Source organism: Natrix helvetica (assembly GCF_964273705.1).
Source record: "Natrix helvetica genome assembly, chromosome: 5".
NCBI classification, from domain to species: domain Eukaryota; kingdom Metazoa; phylum Chordata; class Lepidosauria; order Squamata; family Natricidae; genus Natrix; species Natrix helvetica.
In genome coordinates, this window is record NC_138551.1 from 105,897,476 (window position 1) to 105,916,349 (window position 18,874).

Here is an 18,874-nt window from a genome sequence, read left to right on the forward strand (position 1 = left end):
ATATAGCATCTTGTAACATTTAAAGTTCTGCTTCATTTTCTAATTATTGCCATATTTTGAAAACCACCAATGCATCTCTTCCAATCTGTCACTTACTGGAATTACGAATCCATATGGAGTTTGGTGGAATCAACATGAAGAGGTCAGGTGTTTCTACATTATATTTCTACCTGTCACTCTCCAGGGCACTTAAGGCACCTTGTTTATAAGCTTCCTGGATACATTTTATGGAAAATTACAGCAAAGACCTTACATAGTGCCGTATTTCCCTGAAAATAAGACAGGGTCTTATTTTCTTTTGACCCCCCCCCCCAAATAAGCGCTTGGCCTTATTTTCAGGGAGGTCTTATTATTTTTGAGGGCAGGAGGCAGAAATTGTGGTCACCTCATGGCTGCTGCTGTGTTGCAATATTTTCGGGGAGGGCTTATTTTAGTGCATGTGCTCAAAAGCCCAATTGGGCTTATTATCCAGGGAGGTCTTATTTTCAGGGAAATAGGGTATAAGACTCTCAATTTTTTCAGGTAGAAAATATCAGAGAGTAACTTGAAAAGTCACCCCTGGAATATCTGATTCCATTAGAAATGTCACCACTCAATAACCTGATTCAATTATTGACTTTAGTTGATTTTGGAAACTAAGGTTTTGGAAGGAGGGTTTTACTAGTAGTACTACTACTACTTCCTTTGCTAGTTTTTGAATGGTGAGTGGCATTTAACCCAGTGGTGGGTTGCGGATTCTGTTCCAACTGGTACGGTTGTAACGGGCTTGCTGGCATCCACATGGACGCGCACAGCATGCATGCACCTGCGCATGTATGTTGGCGCTTCTGCGAGCCTCCATGATGCACCAGCTGCTCAGTGGAGCATCACACAGTCACTGTACATGCTGTGCGCATGCACAGAAGCGCTAAAGACATAAAAGGATGGTAAGAAGCGAGGGTGGGCGGGTGGGCCCTCTGGAGCACTGAACCGGAATGGTATCCGGTGCTCCAGGCTGGCTCCGGTATGCCTGCAACCTACCACTGATTTAACCTGAGAATCCCAGGGCTATAGGTGAAACTGGGAGATTAAGGGGGAAAAGGAGAAGGAGGAGGAATGGGAGAGACAAATCCTTTTTTCAGCTTTTAAAGAAAACTACATGGATGAAATACATTGCGAGTTCATCCAAACAGGAGGACATCTTTATTCTTAACTTTACATCCCCATACATATTTAAAGGTAAAGGTTCCCATTGCACATATGTGCTAGTCGTTCCCGACTCCAGGGGGCGGTGCTCATCTCCGTTTCAAAGCCCAAGAGCCAGCGCTGTCCAAAGATGTCTCCGTGGTCATGTGGCTGGCATGTCTCAACGCCGAAGGTGCACGGAATGCTGTTCCCTTCCCACCAAAGGTGGTCCCTGTTTTTCTACTTGCATGTTTACATGCTTTCAAACTTCTAGGTTGGCAGAAGCTGGGACAAGTAATGGGAGCTCACTCTGTTACACGGCGCTAGGGATTTGAACTGCTGAACTGCTGATCTTCTGATCGACAAGCTCTGCATCATAGCCACTGAACTACCACATCCCTTCCCTTGGGTATAAATCCCATTGGATTCTCTTGCAATCTCTTGTTTTTTAACTGATCTGTATAGGATTACACCATAAATTGATTTCATATATTAATAATATATAACGTACAATAACATTAATAAAGGAGAATATTTATAGCTCAGGAATGAAATGAGAGATCCTTGGTTTCAGCATCAGCAAGAAATGTTGCAGAAACGTCTGCAAGAAAACAACCAAACTCAGAGAATACCAAGGACCCCCAATTTCAAATATATGTTCTGAGCAAGGAAACCTACCTGCTTTGTTATGTTTTTACACATATTACAATGACTTGTCCTTCAAGGACAGACACTGAAGTCCTGAAAATATCTGTTCAGTACAAAATCCTATTAAACTAAAGGATTATTTTAGCTACAGTTAAGTTGGAAATAAACCCATTTGAACTTAGCAGGCCTTATTTCTGTGAGATGTGGAGTTCTACCTGACTTTATTAGATGAGCAATTAATACCAGCATGGCCTCCCATGGTCAATTGCGATCGATAAAAATGCATCTATGTGGAGAAAGACTGACAATGTCTGTGTCATAGGAAAGATGAAGCTGCAAAGAATTAGGTCCACTTTTTTAGGCCCATTGTTTTAGGTGAAGGAGGAAAGTGATGCTTGTGGAAAGTAAAACATTAGCATAGGGGTTATCTTACTTCAAGAGCTGCATTACAGATCATTAAATAGATTGGAGAGAGAGAGGCAGGCAGGCAGGCGATGGATGGATGGATGGATGGATGGATAGATGGCCGATAGATAGCTATCTAGATATCTAGACAGGCAGACAGACAGACAGAGAGACAGAGAGACAGAGGTAGGTAGATAGGCAGGCAAGCAGGCAGGCAGGTGATGGATGGATGGATGGATGGATGATAGATAGTATTTAGTGAAAGAGAGAGAGAGAGAGGGAGAGGGGGAGAGAGGGATGGATGATAGCTAACTGGATGATAGACAGACAACCAGACAGATGGGTGGATGATAATAACTGGATAGCTAGATAGCTAGACAGGCAGGCAGATGCCTTCATAGAGAATAGAAAGAAAGCTACAGTATGTTTCTAAAGGAATAGCTTGGATTGGCTCATCTAAAAGATAAGGTGAGAAGGTAGATAAGTGTATTATAAATATTTTGGAAATGTTATTTAGCTCATGTATTTTTTTAAAAAAAATGACAAATTATATTTTCTGAAATGAAGAACTTTGTTCAAAAAAGTTATTAAACCATTAAAATTCAGGATATTGTTGGGCTGGATTCCTACCTCCTTGTTTCTTAAAGGATTTTAGCAAACAATACAAACTCAGATCCAATTCAGATTTAGCATGCTCTTCTTCAGTGCGTATGGATGCTTGTGGGTGCTAACTCAAGATTCTAAAACAAGATGGGATATGTTATGATATGTATATTAGAACATATAATAAACAGTGCATGTTCTAATGGCTTGCCTTCAGCAGTTGTGGGTGCATCCCTGGAAGCTTTTAAAAAGAGACTGGACAGTTGCTTATCTGAAATGATTTAAGGTCTCTTGCTTGAGCAGAGGGTTGGACTAGAAGACCTCCAAGGTCCCTTCCAACTCTGTTATTCTGTATTCTAATAAAATTAACTGGGTGAATGAATGTGTAGTGTAAAAGGTTAAAATTGGGTAGAGCCAGGCTACTACATAAAACTGTGGTGGGAAATCTCAAGGAGGGGCTGAAGGGGGGCATGATTAACTAACTTCCTGGACTGATGCCTCCAGCTTCCAAATGATAGTTATAATGTGGCCACCAGTGAAGTTGAACCTCTCAACTTCCCAGATAGGCCACTGTGGAATTCTGAGCTGCCACCAAGGAACTAACTCTCTCTTCGCAGGAGCTGAAGGGAAGACAAGAAGGATCTTCACCATGCAGTTGGTGTCACTGGTTTTTCTTACTGTTTGCCCAGACCTTGGATTTCAGTCCCAACTCCACTTTTGCCGAGAATGGGGGTTTGGGCGTGCCTGGGAGCCCCGGTGCAGAGACACTTGCAGGAGAAAGGCTGGAGATGAACTTGGGAGTCCAAAGATTGGGCAATCACGGAGTCTCTTGAAATGCGCTGCGTCTCCGCGGGCAAGCTCAGCACCAACCCAAATATGAAAGCGTATCCGGGCTGAAAGGGTCTGAAGGGACGCTTTGTGGGGGGGAGCAAAAATGAGGCCTGGAGGGAGCGTCTACCTGCCATTCAGCGGCCGGTAGAATCGCCGCAGCCCAAAATGGCAGCGCTCCCGCGGCCTTGGGTCAAGCCTTACGTAAGCAACTGTGGGCGAGAGGAGGGGGGATTCAGGGGCTCAACTTGGCCTTGCACGGCCGGTGGAGGGCTGGGGGAGCAGGCGCTGGTCTGTATCTAGAGCTGCGGCGTCGTGGCAGACGCTGTTAACGGCGAGCTCCTTCCTGCGGAGCGAGGTGAGCAGCACCGGTGTCCTCCTCCTCCTTTCTCCTCCCCCTCCTCCTTTCCCGCGCCAGCGCAAGGGCTCGCCAGCCCGTCGCTCCTCCCGTCCTCTAATCCCCGCCCGCTGCCAGCCAGCCGGCCAGCCCCGGGGAGGGACGGCGGGAGGGAGCGCGCGCGCCTCTGCTGCACCACGCAGTTCCCAGCCAGTCGGGGCAGAGGCAGGAGCGCAGCCAGGTTGTCGCAGAGGGCGCCCTCTCCCACCCTCCTGGCTCCCGCTGCCCGCCCGCAGCTCCGAGGGAGGGGGCGAGACCCGCGCTCGTGGCCAGCCCAGCCCAGCCCAGCCCAGGAAGGCGACGAGTCGGGAGGATGGAGGTGCCTCGCCTGGACCATCCCCGGAGCAGCCCGGCCAGCCCCTGCGAGGATGTCCTCAAGAACCTCAGCCTGGAGGCCATTCAGCTCTGCGACCGGGACGGTGAGTTGGCGCTTCGCGAGGGCCTTGCGGCGAGGCCGGTGCCAAACCCCCCACCCCACCCCGCTCCCCCGGCCTTCTGCGCCGCCGGCTATGGACCGCCGCCGCCCCCTTCTCGGTGCAGCCCGTACTTGCAATTCGTTGCTAACAAAAGGATTTTTTCGAGGGAGGGGCGGGCTCAGCTGGCGAGGGAGCGTCTGTCTGCCTGGAGAGGAAGAGACCGCCGCGGCCAGGTTGCCTCTGCCTCGCGGAGTCCCGCTCTGCTGCGGCTTCCAGAGGCTGTAAGGAGGGGAGGCGGCTGCTCGCTGTCGCTGACCCTTTTGGACCCTGTACGGGTGTCCCGGTTGCGCGGAGGCCGCGGGAGCTAAACTGGGCCCGGCCGGGGAGCTCCCGCCGATGCTCCCTTCGGGGAAAAACCGAAGCCCCCACCGCCGACCAGCCCCTTTGCGGCGCCTTGAATGGTGGGGCGGACGTGTGCCTAGGAGGAGGGGATTCCGGGGCGAGAAGGCGAAGGGAAAGGCGGCTCTTTTCCAGCCCCAAACCTGTTGAGGATCCGCCCGATGCGCGGCGCGGCCCCGGTGATGATCCGGCCCCTCCGAACTGGGTAGCGACCGACCGAGACGAGCGGAGACGCCGGGCGAGGAGAGGTGGCAGCTCGGCGCGGACAGCGAAAAACGCGAAGAGGGAGGTTGGGAGGTTTCAGCACCCTGGACAGGGCTCGGCTCTACCAGGCTTTATTGAGAGAAGACCCACCAGATGTGGCGTTTCGGTCTGCTGCTCAGCCCTTTGTTCTGTACCCGCCCAATTCCAGATGTTGGCATCCTCTGGGAAGCTGAGCGGCTTTTGCAAGGAGGGTCTTTCCCATCCGAGGGATGGCAGCTCAGTCATCCCTTATTAATGAACCAGAAAGTTAACCATGCTTAACAAATGAAGTTTAGTTTTCACGTGTGCAAGGGTCAAACAAGCAAGCCAAGAAGGCTGTCCAGTAATCAGATCTGTATCACTGATGCCTCTGTGCCCAAGGCTTGAGGTGTTTATGGCACTTATTAGTTCTCTATATTTATGCTTTAGTGCACACAAAACCCAATCCGTGTCCAAAATTTAATATTTTAGAGGATTATCTTCCAGAGTGTGGTTTACTTTTTATTTATTTTTGGCTAATCTGCTTTCCTTCTCCTTTCTTTTTCTAAATGTACTTATCAAATAGCTTTAGCTATCTTCTGAACATGGGGCAATGTCTGATCTCTAAATAGCTGATTTTGAAATGTATGCTTGAAATAGCTCCTGGGTTTTCAGGATTGCAGTCAGGCAACAAAGAAGGTTGGCCACAGCCAACAGTTTTAGATGGAGTATCACGTACTTAAGCATTCAAAGGTTGGGCATTTATGCAGCTTCTGGGTTTAAACAGCCTTTTAAGATTTTGTACCACAGTCCACCATTACAGGGTGGATTAATGGGATAATTACAAAGTATTTCAGATTGTCACTGCAATTACTTTAAAATCTTGGCTGGAGAAAGCTTTCTAGACCAGAGTGGGCAATGGCATGGCAGTCACACTTCATCTCCATTACGAGAATATTGACCATGTAATATATTTTCCTAAATTTGATCTGATTGTTCTGTTTCCCTCAGATGCCAATTTAATGTCCATGTAGGTGAGAGAGAGGTGTGCGTTTTTTTCATTGCTGTTGCAGTCAAGTCAATTCTGAGATGCCACATGTGGAAGGCACATGGTGCAACTTTCTTTGTCTCAATCAAAGTGGTGTGAAGTATATGAAGTTTATTGGAGTAGGCTGCTAATTGGCACAGCATAGAGTCTAATTGATCAAGCACAATCACCTAATAACAGCTTTATTGATGTATTCTCTCTTTTTGGATGAAAAGAAAAGGACAAAAAAAGACAGACAGACAGATATCAGAGGGAATATGGTATGCTTTCTCTTGGATAGGCCTTAGATGTCCAGCTAATGCCTGGAAGGATTAAGCTGCTCTCCCTGTAATGCTTCAAGAGTTTTTCCCACATCAAGCTCTTGGTCATCACAGGGAGATGGTGCACTTCCTTGAGGAATGTCTTCTCAAGGCTTTTCAGTAAAAGTGGAAAAAAAAACCATGCATTTACATGCTTTGCATGGACCATTTACTACTAGAGGTGGACAGTCCTTGAAACATATTTTAGTGATCAACAAGTGTCATTTAGGAGTCACAAATGACTCTATGGGGGAAGCACAGAACTGCAACAAACACTCTTTGGCAGGAAGACATATCTTCATTTGCCAACAATCTTTAATACAACATAAATAGCACTTGTTTTTAAATAAGGAGGGCCATTTGTCAAGCATGCTCTAGTACAGGGGTGTCAAACTCACGGCCCACGGGCCAGATGTGTCATGTGCTGGCCCCATCCCTGCCTGGTTTAGCAAAGGGGGGAAACTCCCAATACAGCATGTGATGACGCCATGATGGCACAAGTTTGACATCTCTGCTCTAGTACAAAGAGGCTCTGCCCTGTGTGAAAACTTGATTGAAACGGAAAGTTGTTTCACATCAGCCTTTTGAATGAGGATGTGAGTTTGATTGGTAAAATCTATATTCCTTTAAAAAAAAAAAACCTGGGTGTTCAGCTCCTCTCAAACTGACAAATGCTTTAATTTCACATTTTTTCAGCCAGTAAATCTATGCAAGCCTCAATGAATACCAATGCAGTCTTTATTTGGTTTTATTTTCAAGTAACTTTCACGCAAGAGAATGTGCAGGTTTTCAAATTAACTTTTGCTTTAATTTGCACAAGATAAATCTAACCAGGCAGTGTAATCTTACTTATTGATATGGATACACAGGAAAACGTGAGCATTATCTAGAAACAGGATTGTTTTTATCTAGAAATAGATAAATTTCATTTATAGATATTCTACAGTTTTGTGGTATGGATCATTCTAGAATTTTTTTTCACCTTAAGTGGAATGTTGCTGGTCTTGGTGATCTAGAGATGCTGGAATCACTTCTGGAGAAATTATGTCCCATTCCTTGCTCCTTTAGGGAGTTGCCAGTTACAACTTCCATTAGAAACAGAGTAATATTTTCAATCCCAGGGCACAACAATCTTGTTTATGGAAAATAATTTCAAATGGACTTTTTTTTGCTCATAAAAACTTCATTGTGTTGTTTTTTTAGGCAAGACTCTAGGAAAGTGAAAGAGAAGTTGAAGTGCAACTATTTCATCTGTCATATCTTCCTCCTTAATGCTCTTCTTATTACAATCAGTGAAAGTCACTGTCCTGCTTATTTTGCTGAATCCAGTCTAAAATGCTTTTATTCCATACAGCTACCCCTTCTTCTAATTCAAAGACATCCAGGGCCTGCACTTTAGGTTTCTTCTGCTGTTTATTCGCATCAGTCTTTCTAGCTGCATGGAAATTGGAAGTGTCTAGACAGTTTTGAATTATTCCCATTTATTTGGTTCTTTTGCAGTCTAAACATTTCTTCTCTCTCTCTCTCTCTCCCTCTCTCTCTCTCTCTTTTTTTTTTTGAGATACACCCACATCTCTGAGTGCTCATTCCTGAGTGCAAGTATGTGGATCTTCTTTATAAGTTCATTTCACAGTCAGAGGGCAATGTATCATTTTTATGTTGGGAAATGTGAATTGCAAAGTAATTTCCCTTATTGAAAATGAAATGCAAACATTTAGTGGAGTAGCATCAGCCACTTATACTTAAATGATCATTGAGAGGATACCCAACTTAACCTTATCCTGAAGGTGCAGAAACATTCAGTTATAGCATCCTGGCTTTGCTTCTGATCATAAATACCCCTTTGGGTCTTCTTTTCTTTAAATTCATAATAAATTCATCTCTAGGCTCCTCCAGGCATGATTATCATATTATTTGTGCAGCACAGCTTTGCGAATGTACAGTATCTATATAAAACAGAGTTGAATTAAATCTCCTAAAATGTATCAGTTGGATTTTATATGATGATGTGTGCATGAGAATACTTTTCTTGTGGAGTAACCATGGAAGTGGGGCTCTTCATTGCCCATTCATTTCAGTTACATATGTTTTTAATTGCTTTTTAATTTTCCCATCAACTAATAAAATTCCCAGGATTACTTCAATATTGATTTCATCTTCCAAACCTTCCTTTTGTAATGGCAATAGGTTCCTCATGGCCTCTGACAAGCAGCTTTCTATAGCTCTCCTTTTCATTTGGTGCCCAGTTTTGCCTAGGTTTTTTCCTCTTAATCGCTTAGCAACCATTCATCTCTCTTCCAGAAAAAAAAACCACCTTTGTATAAAATACAAATACTATCCTACTATGCCCATGTTTTTGGTCTATAACCTTTTAATTGGATGAACCAGAGGCTTGAACAAAACATTTTCAAAATTTGATATATTTTCTCACTGTGGGAAGTTGTGTATATGTCTGCATAAGTCTCCCATTTGGCACTGGAGGCTATTCCTAATTGAACAAGCAAGTTCAGAGAGCACCAAAGACCTCAGCTGCCTCCTCTTCCTCCTCCCTGCAAACCCCGCATCCTTCAAGCACTGATGATGTTACCTAGTTGGGTCATGAAACATCTGCAAGAAAACAAGCAAGCTCAGAGAGCACCAGGGACCCCTCATGTCAACCCTGAGCTACAAATAGTCTCCTTTATTAAATTCATATCTGTTACACCTTATCTGGAGACCTATCTTGGTGCCCATGTAGGCAGTGCTCATATGAATCCCTGGAGATGTCAGGGGCTGTTTAAGCCCCAGAATCTACCACTTTGCTCATTGCAGAAGATTTATTTGAAGGTCCCGGAAAGCATGGCTATCTTCCATTCATCTTTTTCGTGTCTGTTTTCTCTTTTGACTTCCTAGATTTCTTGGCTTTGAAAAGAGCAACCTATGACTGGGTCTTTAGACATCAAGGCCTGGGTGATGATAGCCTGGGTGCAAGAGCCCTTTGGGGGATTGCTTTGTGCTGGTGGGAACTGTTCAATTCTTCGGCCATGTTTCTTCCTTTTCTTGCAACAACTCCACTTTCTCCAAATGGGCAAAGAGGCTCAGAGGCAGCCCAGCACACCATTAGGTGCGTGGTGTGCAAAAGAGAGCTTGGCCTCTATGGTGCACATGAGTACCACTGTTTCTGCGTGGCAACATCTGTTTCAGCAGGGCAGAGTGCAAGCAGCAGTGATGGATGGGAATACACAGTTGTGTGGATCATGTAAGCTAAGCTAGCCTGCTATCTTCAGGTCAGTGCAGGATCCTGCCTCCAAGTCGGTGCCCTTCCAGATCATCGGCTTCCCTCTGAAATACAGCAGGTCCAAGTCTTCACCTTGGCTCAGGCAGGAAGATGGGTAAACCTTTCAAACATCTGGCAGAGAAGATCACTAGGAAACTTGGCTCAAAGCAACTGTGTTACCAAGAAAAATCCAGTGCAAACCAGCCACCTTTGTTCTTCATTTTTCCCACTCTCTAAACTGCCCTTTGAGCCTTGAATGCCTGTCCATCCCTCTGTCTTATATCCTCAACTCTCCTTTTTAACATTTTGGGTTTGTTGTGTTCCTACCCCATTAATTCTCCTTTGCTTTTTGTATCCAATGCATTTCTTCTTCTTCTTGGCATGCTCATTTAAATTCTACTACCTCCTCTGATTTCATTAACGCCATGGGAAAGTATCTTAGTAGCATGGTTGCAGGAGAGCATACTATTCCCATTCATCTGTGTCCACCAGCTTCTGATCAGTGAAATGCAGAGTCATGTAACATTTCATATTTTTTTGCACCCAGCAAGTGGCTGGTCCAGGCTGCTCTATGTAGAGTTGGGCCTAGTTAATATTGGGATGGGATTGTGTGGATTTTCATGACTCTTAACTAGTTTAGGAAATCAAATCTGCAGTATTAAATATCTTCCGTGTCATTGCCAAGAAAACAGCATGGTTACAGTCATCAAGACTCACACTTAAGTTGAGAACATCTTTACCATTAGCACCTGGAAGAAAAACAGTGAAGTGCTAGAGATAAAAGAAAAGCTTATTATGTCATAGTGTTATTTTCTCTGCCAAGGAGATCGGTCATTCACCAAATCCAGTGCCAGTTAAGCACATCGTTTTCTTCCATGCATTTTTTTAATTGGAAAACTAGCTTGGATTTTGTATAGTTTTGACATTTGTCAGTCCATTCGAAAAATATGTGATTAAGGAGGAAGGGCCTATATTCATATGCAACAAAAGTTCAAGTACAATTAAACAAGAACAGTAACAATTAATAGATAATCATCAAGATGCCTCAAAATGCAAAGTTCCTATCATCCTGGATCCCATTATCCCATTGGGTTCATCTATAGTTAGATGGGAGGATAGCATCTCTGAAAGCCAGTCATGTTTATGAGATGCAAAATTCATCATCTTTCTATTTGATTTTAAGCTACTAATCCATTCTCACTTCACTCTACCTAAGAATAAAACATCTTAATACTCTCATGTATACAAAAGTGAAATTCTAGGAGCAATGCTGATCTACAAAGATGATAGACAAGATTAATGTAGGGTTATCTTGAGCAGCAGGATAGGGGAGATAGTCATAGTGGAATTGAATGGGCTCTTGGGTGGTTTTCATGTTGAGAATCAGAGAGATTTTCAGACAAGAAGTCTTTGCTTTATCAAGTTGGTTACAGATGTTGATTAAAGCTATGAACAATGAGAAATTATCCAAGGATTTTCTTTATATCTTTTCCACCTGATTGCCAGAAGTCTTCTATTTGACTAAAGTGGCTGTTTCTGTAGTCATTTCACAGTAGGACCATTATCATTTTAATGGTGTCTATGAAAATCTTCCTTCATGTTAGGGCAATTGTTTTAAATAATGACACAGAATAGTCATAAATGTTAGCTCTTCTTTGGAACCACTATTTCAATCTTGCATAGTTTCTGCATAGATAAGAGCTTGGAGTACTTTGTGTAGATAAATTAAACAATTTTTGGTATTCATTCATAAAAAGTTCAGATGACATGTGATTTGTAAATCTTGTATCATAATCAATAGGATGCTATATTAGTGGGTAGAATACTTGTTTAACCAACGTTATAGAGTTGGTTGCAAATGAATTGTTGATGAGCTCCAGTTCAGGTAACCAAATGTCTTCAGCTTCCTCTGCCAATAGTCTGAATTTCATGGCACCTGGAGGTTAATTACCCAGGGAAGAAGTTTCTGTTCTTGGTAGTGCTGTAGCACCCACGATACTGATAAAGTGTAGAGCAAACAAGCACTGGTTTCTTGTGTGGATGGTACTCAGATGAGAGGAGGGACAATATTTCACTGGTCATTTGGTTTTAAGGTTGGATGCAACTGAAATAAAAAGATGCCATCTCCTTCAAGTCAAACTCTTCTCTGGTAGCTTCATGAATACATCCATACAGAGTTCTTGGCCATAATGCAGCCTTTGCCATCTTTTGAGATATTTTTTTCACTTTTCTGTGTAACCTAAAGGCCTAGCATTTTGTGGAGGTCTTCACCATCAAGAATTCTGAAAGTAAATGGCTGTTCTGCTGAGGGGTTTTGTTTTTGTTGTTGTTGTTGTTGTTTCTTTGTTTTTACAATGCTGTGTAAAATTGTGATAGACATAGATAGATGGATGGATGGATGGATGGATGGATGGATGGATGGATGGATGGACGGACGGACGGACAGACAGATTATATATGATAGATGATAGATAGATAGATAGATAGATAGATAGATAGATAGATAGATAGATAGATAGGTAGGTAGGTAGGTAGATGATAGATAGATAGATAGATAGATAGATAGATAGATAGATAGATAGATGGATGGATGGATGGATGGATGGATGGATGGATGGATGGATGGATGTGAGGTGAGGTGAGGTGAGGTGAAGGGAAGGGAAGGGAAAGGAAAGGAAAGGAAAGGAAAGGAAAGGAAAGGAAAGGAAAGGAAAGAAGGAAGCCTGGAAGTTTATTCCATGAGCTTTGAAGCAATGTACTCTGTCACATCTCTTGACTGACCTTGAAATAATAACTTTTCACTTGTTAACTGGCACGTTGGTAGCTGAATCAATTTCATTGTGGTGTTTGTAGCTGAATCATTAATCAATGTTAGTTTTATTGTTATCACAAAGTGTTCCTGTCTCTCTTCACGCTTGGATGCAAGTACTATTTTGCATAGATGGTTTTGGAAATAATAATTGCATTTCAAAAAAAAAATGTGCTGAAGGCTTCAGTGAACCTTGGCAAAGTTACTCCAAGCTTGGGGAAAATGTATTTGCTGGAACACTCTAAAATGACCTACTTTAGCTACTTTGTGTATCAAATGTCTAAAGAAATGACAAAGTGCATTACCAAAACTTCACGGCCCTTCCTGACTGCTTGTCCGTAGATTGATCTCTGGCTGCAGCTTTTTACGGTCTTTCATGAGAGAGAAATCTGGGTTTTAAAAGCTGTTAAGTTCTACTATCTTTTGGTAGGTTTGTTTTTTTGGACTGTTATGAGCAGGACAAATCTCAAAATGTCCTTCAGTGTTGAAAAAAGTGGGAGTTCTCTAACACAGCCATTCGCTTGTGCCAAATCTATATTAAGAAAATGCTTAACTGAAGGACTGTGCTAAATGTGGTGTTCCATCTACAGGGTTCGTTACTATGCGCATCAGTGGTGGGTTCTGGATCCCATTCCAACTGGTGTGGTTGGAATGGGCCCAGCATCATCCACATGGACGCACACAATGTGTGCATGCATCTTACGCTCCAGCTGCTCAGCGGAAGACTTAAAAGACCGGTAAGGAGTTCAGGTGGACGGGTGGGCCCTCCGGAGCACTGTACCGGAACAGTATTCGGTGCTCCGGGCAGGCTCCGGTATGCCTGTACTGGGGTGTACCGCCTGAAACCCACCACTGATGCGCATCATATTGTGATATAATTTCAACTAATGTTGATGTGTGTGCAAATTAAAGTATTATTTTCTCTTGCAACATCTGAGCAACAGGAAGCTCCACAGATGTTTTTGGACTGCAGCAGCTCCCATCATTTCTCACTATTAACTGTGCTGAGAAGGACTGCGGGCAGTTCTGCAGCATCTGGTGAGCTCCACATTGTTTTGCCTGGTTGCAAAAACAGGCATTAAGTAATAGTATATTTTTCTTACTGAGAATATAATAGAATAGAATAGAATTCAGAATGAATGGAATGGAATGGAATGGAATGGAATGGAATAGAATAGAATAGAATAGAATAGAATAGAATAGAATAGAATTCTTTATTGGCCTGATGTGATTGGACATACAAGGAATTTGTCTTTGGTGCTTATGCTCTCAGTGTACATAAAAGACAAGATATATTCGTCAAGAATTCTAAGGTACAGCACTTAATGATAGTCATAGGGTACAAATAAACAACCAGAAAACAATCAATTTCAATATAAACCGTAAGATTACAGTCATGCAGTCATAAGTGGGAGGAGATGGGTGATAGAATTGACAGCTGAGATAAAGGAATGGACATGGCAAAATGGTCAGATGTTTTGCCATGTCTGTTCACCTGACTTTTAAATTCACAGGGAGCTGAATTCTTTATCAAATACAACCACTTATTTTGCTTTCTCTATTATTGCAGCCTTCCTCTGCCTTAAATTCACTCTAAACTTCTGAATATTTGTGGTTGGATGGTGGCCTATTTAAGTTCAACCCATTGATTCAGCTCAGATTTAAATTTGAATCAGATCGATTCAATGGTTTAATTCAAACTCCCTAATTAGGTCACTTTGACTAAGCTGTCCAGAACAAGTTTTTTAAAAAAGGTTTTGAGTATGTGGAAAAGTTAGTTCATAGAGATTTGCCTGGAAAAAAAATTGAATCAAATCTCTGAATCAATGTCTTATATCCCCATAATTATTAGGCATTTGATCCAGTCTTGCTTTATTTATTTCTTTAACAGCAACAATAAAAAGATGCAGAATTTTCGAACACCTGAGATATCATCCTTTTAAACATTGAAACATCCTTTTGCATGATGACACATCTGTCCTTTATTTCATAGCAGATAAAAGTCCAAAGACCAGCACAGTTCAACCTCTGGTGAAAAATAAAATCAGTCATGACATCACAATGGCATTTGTTTCATCCTCATATCCCTTTTAGTTGGTTTTATGAAATCCATGCACGGCCTCCGTCCAAATGAACTCTAAGCAATTTCTGAAGTCAGATGTGTCCTTGGAGACTACAAAGACAGACTCCGTGTCATCTGTTTGCCAAGATTTTCAGAGATAGTTTGCCCTTGCCTTCCTCTTAGGGTTGGAGAGGAAGACTCGCCTAAAGGAAGGATCAGAATTTGGGTTTTTTCCTCTTGAGTCCAGCATCCTAATCACTAGACTAAACAAGTGCTCTTCTGGGCAATTTACAATGTATGCCATACAACAGAACACTAATAATACTATGATATAACATCCAAACAACCTATAATGCCTACTTGGAGGGCCCAAGCAAACATTCCCCTTTGCTTTGATCAGAAAAAGGCCATCTCTTGGATAGTCAGTCTCTGAGTCATTAACGGTTTTAAAGGTAGCAACAGCATTTCAAACCTCATACAGAAATAACCTGGCAACCAAAGCTGCTGCCACAGTAACAGGGCAGCATTGAAGCTGACCAGTAAGGATGCAGGATGCTGACTGGTCTCCAGGTGGACCTCAATGAGAATCCTGTCTACCACAGATTACAGAAATCTTAATCAGAGATGACAGTGATGAAAATGTGCCTTTTCTGTTTGCATCCTGCTCTAAAGAGAGCGGACTCTGATGCACTAATGAAGCTGATCAGAGGACCTCCTGGCCAGACCGCCCCTCTCCCTTGCACTCCTAGCAAGAGAAGTCCTAGGTGGTGAACCTGTTGGGTCTGGAGATTACGACTCCATAGAAAGTCAAAGGAAGCCATCCCACCTTGCTTGAGTTCAATCCAAGCCTATTTCTCCCCATCCTGAGGAATATCCTCAAATTAAATTGCAAAGCCAAAAATAACATTTGTGCCTGGAATCCTATCATTGACCTTCCAAACTCAGGCATGGTGACCTTATAATGGCTTCTCATAAAAGATTCATCATGAAATTAAATCCTTTCTTTCCGAAATGGATTTCTTAGACAATATTACACTGCCCAAAATTAAATCTTACCTCAGTTCAGCTCCTGCAATGCATTTGGTGAAGTGAGCTGTTGTCCTATAATATTTTTATATACTGTATATAATTGGAAAAGGTGCTACCAGACTCCTGATTTTTGCTTACCATAATCTAAAATGACTCTACTCCTAAAATACATTTGAAGTCCCATAAGATTACAAAGTCAGTTAAATTTCAAGAATCTTGTAGGATTTGGGCCATTTTCACATTTTTAATGTTCAAGTTTTGGCTTATATAGTGGCTCGCAAAAGCTTTTCAGTCTTGTCTTAAAGGAAAACATTGAGAATCAATGCTCTTTTTTAAAGTTGTCATGTAATCTCCAAAGAGCCCCATTGTGGTTTAGAATTTCTCCTTCACACTTTCCTATTTCATAATATTTTTAATTATCTTTAGATCTCCTCTTCTGTCACAATATACCCAGAAGAGATGGTTTGGGCATCTCCAAGGCATCACTAAATGCTTATATGTCAGAATGAGCCACCGGGGGCTGGAGAAAGCATCTTACAAAGTAGCCATTAGATTGCTAGCAAAAGGAAATTTGAGAATGGAGAAATTTCCAAGTTTGTTCAGGGAATCTCAGGTATAGAGTGAAAATTATGCCTTTCATTTCACAATAATCTATCTAAATGTACAGCTGTTGGAAAGCTGGGAATGAAATCACACTGTGTCAAAGTGTAACTGTACAGGTGCTCTCTCAAATCATGTTGCTTGTTCTAGGAACCATTCATACCTTCAAATATTCAAAAGATGTGTGTGTGTGTGTGTGTGTGTGTGTGTGTGTGTGTGTGCTGGTCTTGTTGTATTTGGGTCTTTTCCCGTGTAAGATTGAGATTGTCTTGGCAACGTTTCAGTGAGATCTCACTAAACCCAGGGTCTCTGAAGATGGCGAGTGAGACCTTGCTGAAACGTTGCCAAGACAATCTCAATCTTACATGGGAAAAGACCCCAAATGCTGGAAGGGGAAATATTAGTTGTAAGCAGATTGACCTGCATCATTGCGATAATTGCAGCAGGTACACATTTCCTTGGTCAGAATTTGGATGCAAGTTTCTCTACTAATAAAGGAGAATATTTGTAGCTCCAGGTTGAAATGTAAGATCCTGAGTTTAGTGGCTTTCTTGCAGGCATTTCATGACCCAACTAGGTCACATCATCAGTGCTAAGCTCAGGTTTCTGCATTATTGCAAGCTCAAGATGAGCAAGGGTGAAGAGATGCTCAATCCATGCATTTTCCTTTCTCACACATTTAGAAGTCCATCTTGTAGGCCTTTCCTGCTGTACCAGCTTAGAATAGAATTGTGCCAACAATCCCCCTTGCTACATTCTGAAAAAGATCTAGGTAGGAGGGAGAGATTATTGGGTATAAAGTCACCTTGTGTTCCCTCTCTAAAGGTAAGTTTTCCTTTACTTGCCATTTCCCAAGTTTCATTCTTTAAAAACACCGGAAGTCTTTTTTTTTATTTATTTAAATCTCAGCAGATGTCTCTTACATAGTTCCATCCTATTTTTTAAATGTAATCTTGGGAAAGGGTGTATTAGGCCTACTTGCCAAATTGAAGCTATCAAATTGAAGTTTCAGAGGTGGGATTCAGCTGGTTCGGACCAGTTCACCCGAACCAGTAGCACAAATTGTGGATGGGCCTGCCCTACCCATTCGCCCCGGCTCTATGCTGTCCTATTTAGGCACATTTTTGAGGCAGGGTACATGTGCAGGAGCGGTGCATGGGCCCACCAAGCAGGCAGGTGCGTGGGCGGCGAACTGGTGGTAACAAAATGTGAAACCCAATGCTGGACAGTTTTCAGCAGCCAACCAGTTTCCAGAAAGGAATCAAACAATCAAAATCATCATTTTTATTCTTTCTACAACATCTTAGAGGAGTATTTTAAAACCAGCCAACGTTTTATGTGCAAATATATAAATCCAGCTATCCTGTTTTCTATCTTTCTGGACCCTATGCTCTTAAAACCATGTTTATAATATCAAGGACCATGACCTTTGCTGGTTCATGAATCACACTCAGCTATAATGTCAGTTTGGTTTCAGCTTAATGTATTAACATGATGGTTGAACCATGGTATATGGCTTCGTGTATAATGGAAACCCAGCCAACCATAGTTTTATTAAACCAAAGTTCATTAAGCTATGATGTGTGAATCCAGAGGTTCCCATTGGGGCCTAGCTCTACTGTTGTGTACATGTGAAATTGTCCTCAAATTTCTCCTTGGCCTAAACAGGGTTACCCATTAAATCACAAAGCAGAATGCCACGTGGATTTGCAGTGTTTGCATCACATTGGGCTCATTTTTAAATAGAAGAAACAGTCTGGTATAGTAATTAGGGTGTTTCTTTTTGACCCATAAGGGGGGGGAAAGCTTGGAATGAATACACCTCCATTTTTACTACTACTACTACTGCTATTACTATTACTACTACCACCACCACCATGTTTCCCTGAAAGACCCCCGAAATATATACTTGGTCTTATTTTCGGGGAGGTCTTATTATTTTTGAGGTGCAGGAGGCAGTGAGTGTGGTCACCTCTTGGCTGCTGCTGTGTTACAATATTTTCAGGGGAGGGTTTATTTTCAGGGGAGGGTTTATTTTCAGGGGAGGGTTTATTTTAGCGCATGCGCTCAAAAGTCCAATTGGGCTTATTATCCAGGGAGGGCTTATTTTCGGGAAAAATAGTACTACTATGGTACTATTCATTCCTCTTCCCTTTCCTTTCCATCTCGTCCTCCTCCTCCTCCTCCTCCTGTTTGGTTTTCTGATGTTTTGAATATTAAACAGAATTCCTACTGAGGAATTCTAAAAACATTTCTGCCCTAAATCACTATGAAGATGCCCCCTGAAATGCAGATTGCTTAATGATGCATGCTTCCACTATGCACTCAGGGCAGGACACCTGGCCAATAAATAGAGCGATGTTTTGATTGAGCAAAGTGTTGAATGACAATATTGGCAACGGACACCTTGTTTGAGCTTGATGGTGTGGCCAAGATTTGGCCTCAAGATGCTTTTGATTTGTGTCCAGCATTTCAAGCTTACCTGCCCAAAATTCCCAAGGTTGGCAAAGTTTGATTCTCGTCATGGCAGGAACCAAACTGACAGATGTGTCGAGGTTTAAGAGAGTTTGGGGCAGTGCAACCAAGTGAATCCTGGTTACTTTATTTTAGTTTTAACATTTTGGGGAAGGTTCTGGGAAAGCCTCTTAGATGCCTCCCAGATGGGAGAACTTGTTTCCTCATCCATCTT

At 42.5% G+C, this 18,874-nt stretch overlaps 1 protein-coding gene across 2 annotated transcripts in view; it reads left to right on the top strand.

The window, feature by feature from the left end:
- Window positions 1–18,874, top strand: part of PHYHIPL (phytanoyl-CoA 2-hydroxylase interacting protein like) — a 71,159-nt gene that overhangs the window by 19,267 nt on the left and 33,018 nt on the right. The window contains exon 1 of one of the 2 annotated variants that reach the window (XM_081954549.1): window positions 4,197–4,464. The exons of the other annotated variant lie outside the window; for it this stretch is intronic. Coding sequence (XP_081810675.1) covers window positions 4,359–4,464 — 106 coding nt within the window. The 5' untranslated portion in view covers window positions 4,197–4,358. Of the gene's footprint in view, window positions 1–4,196; window positions 4,465–18,874 lie in introns of those variants that run through there. 2 annotated transcript variants of the gene reach the window in all.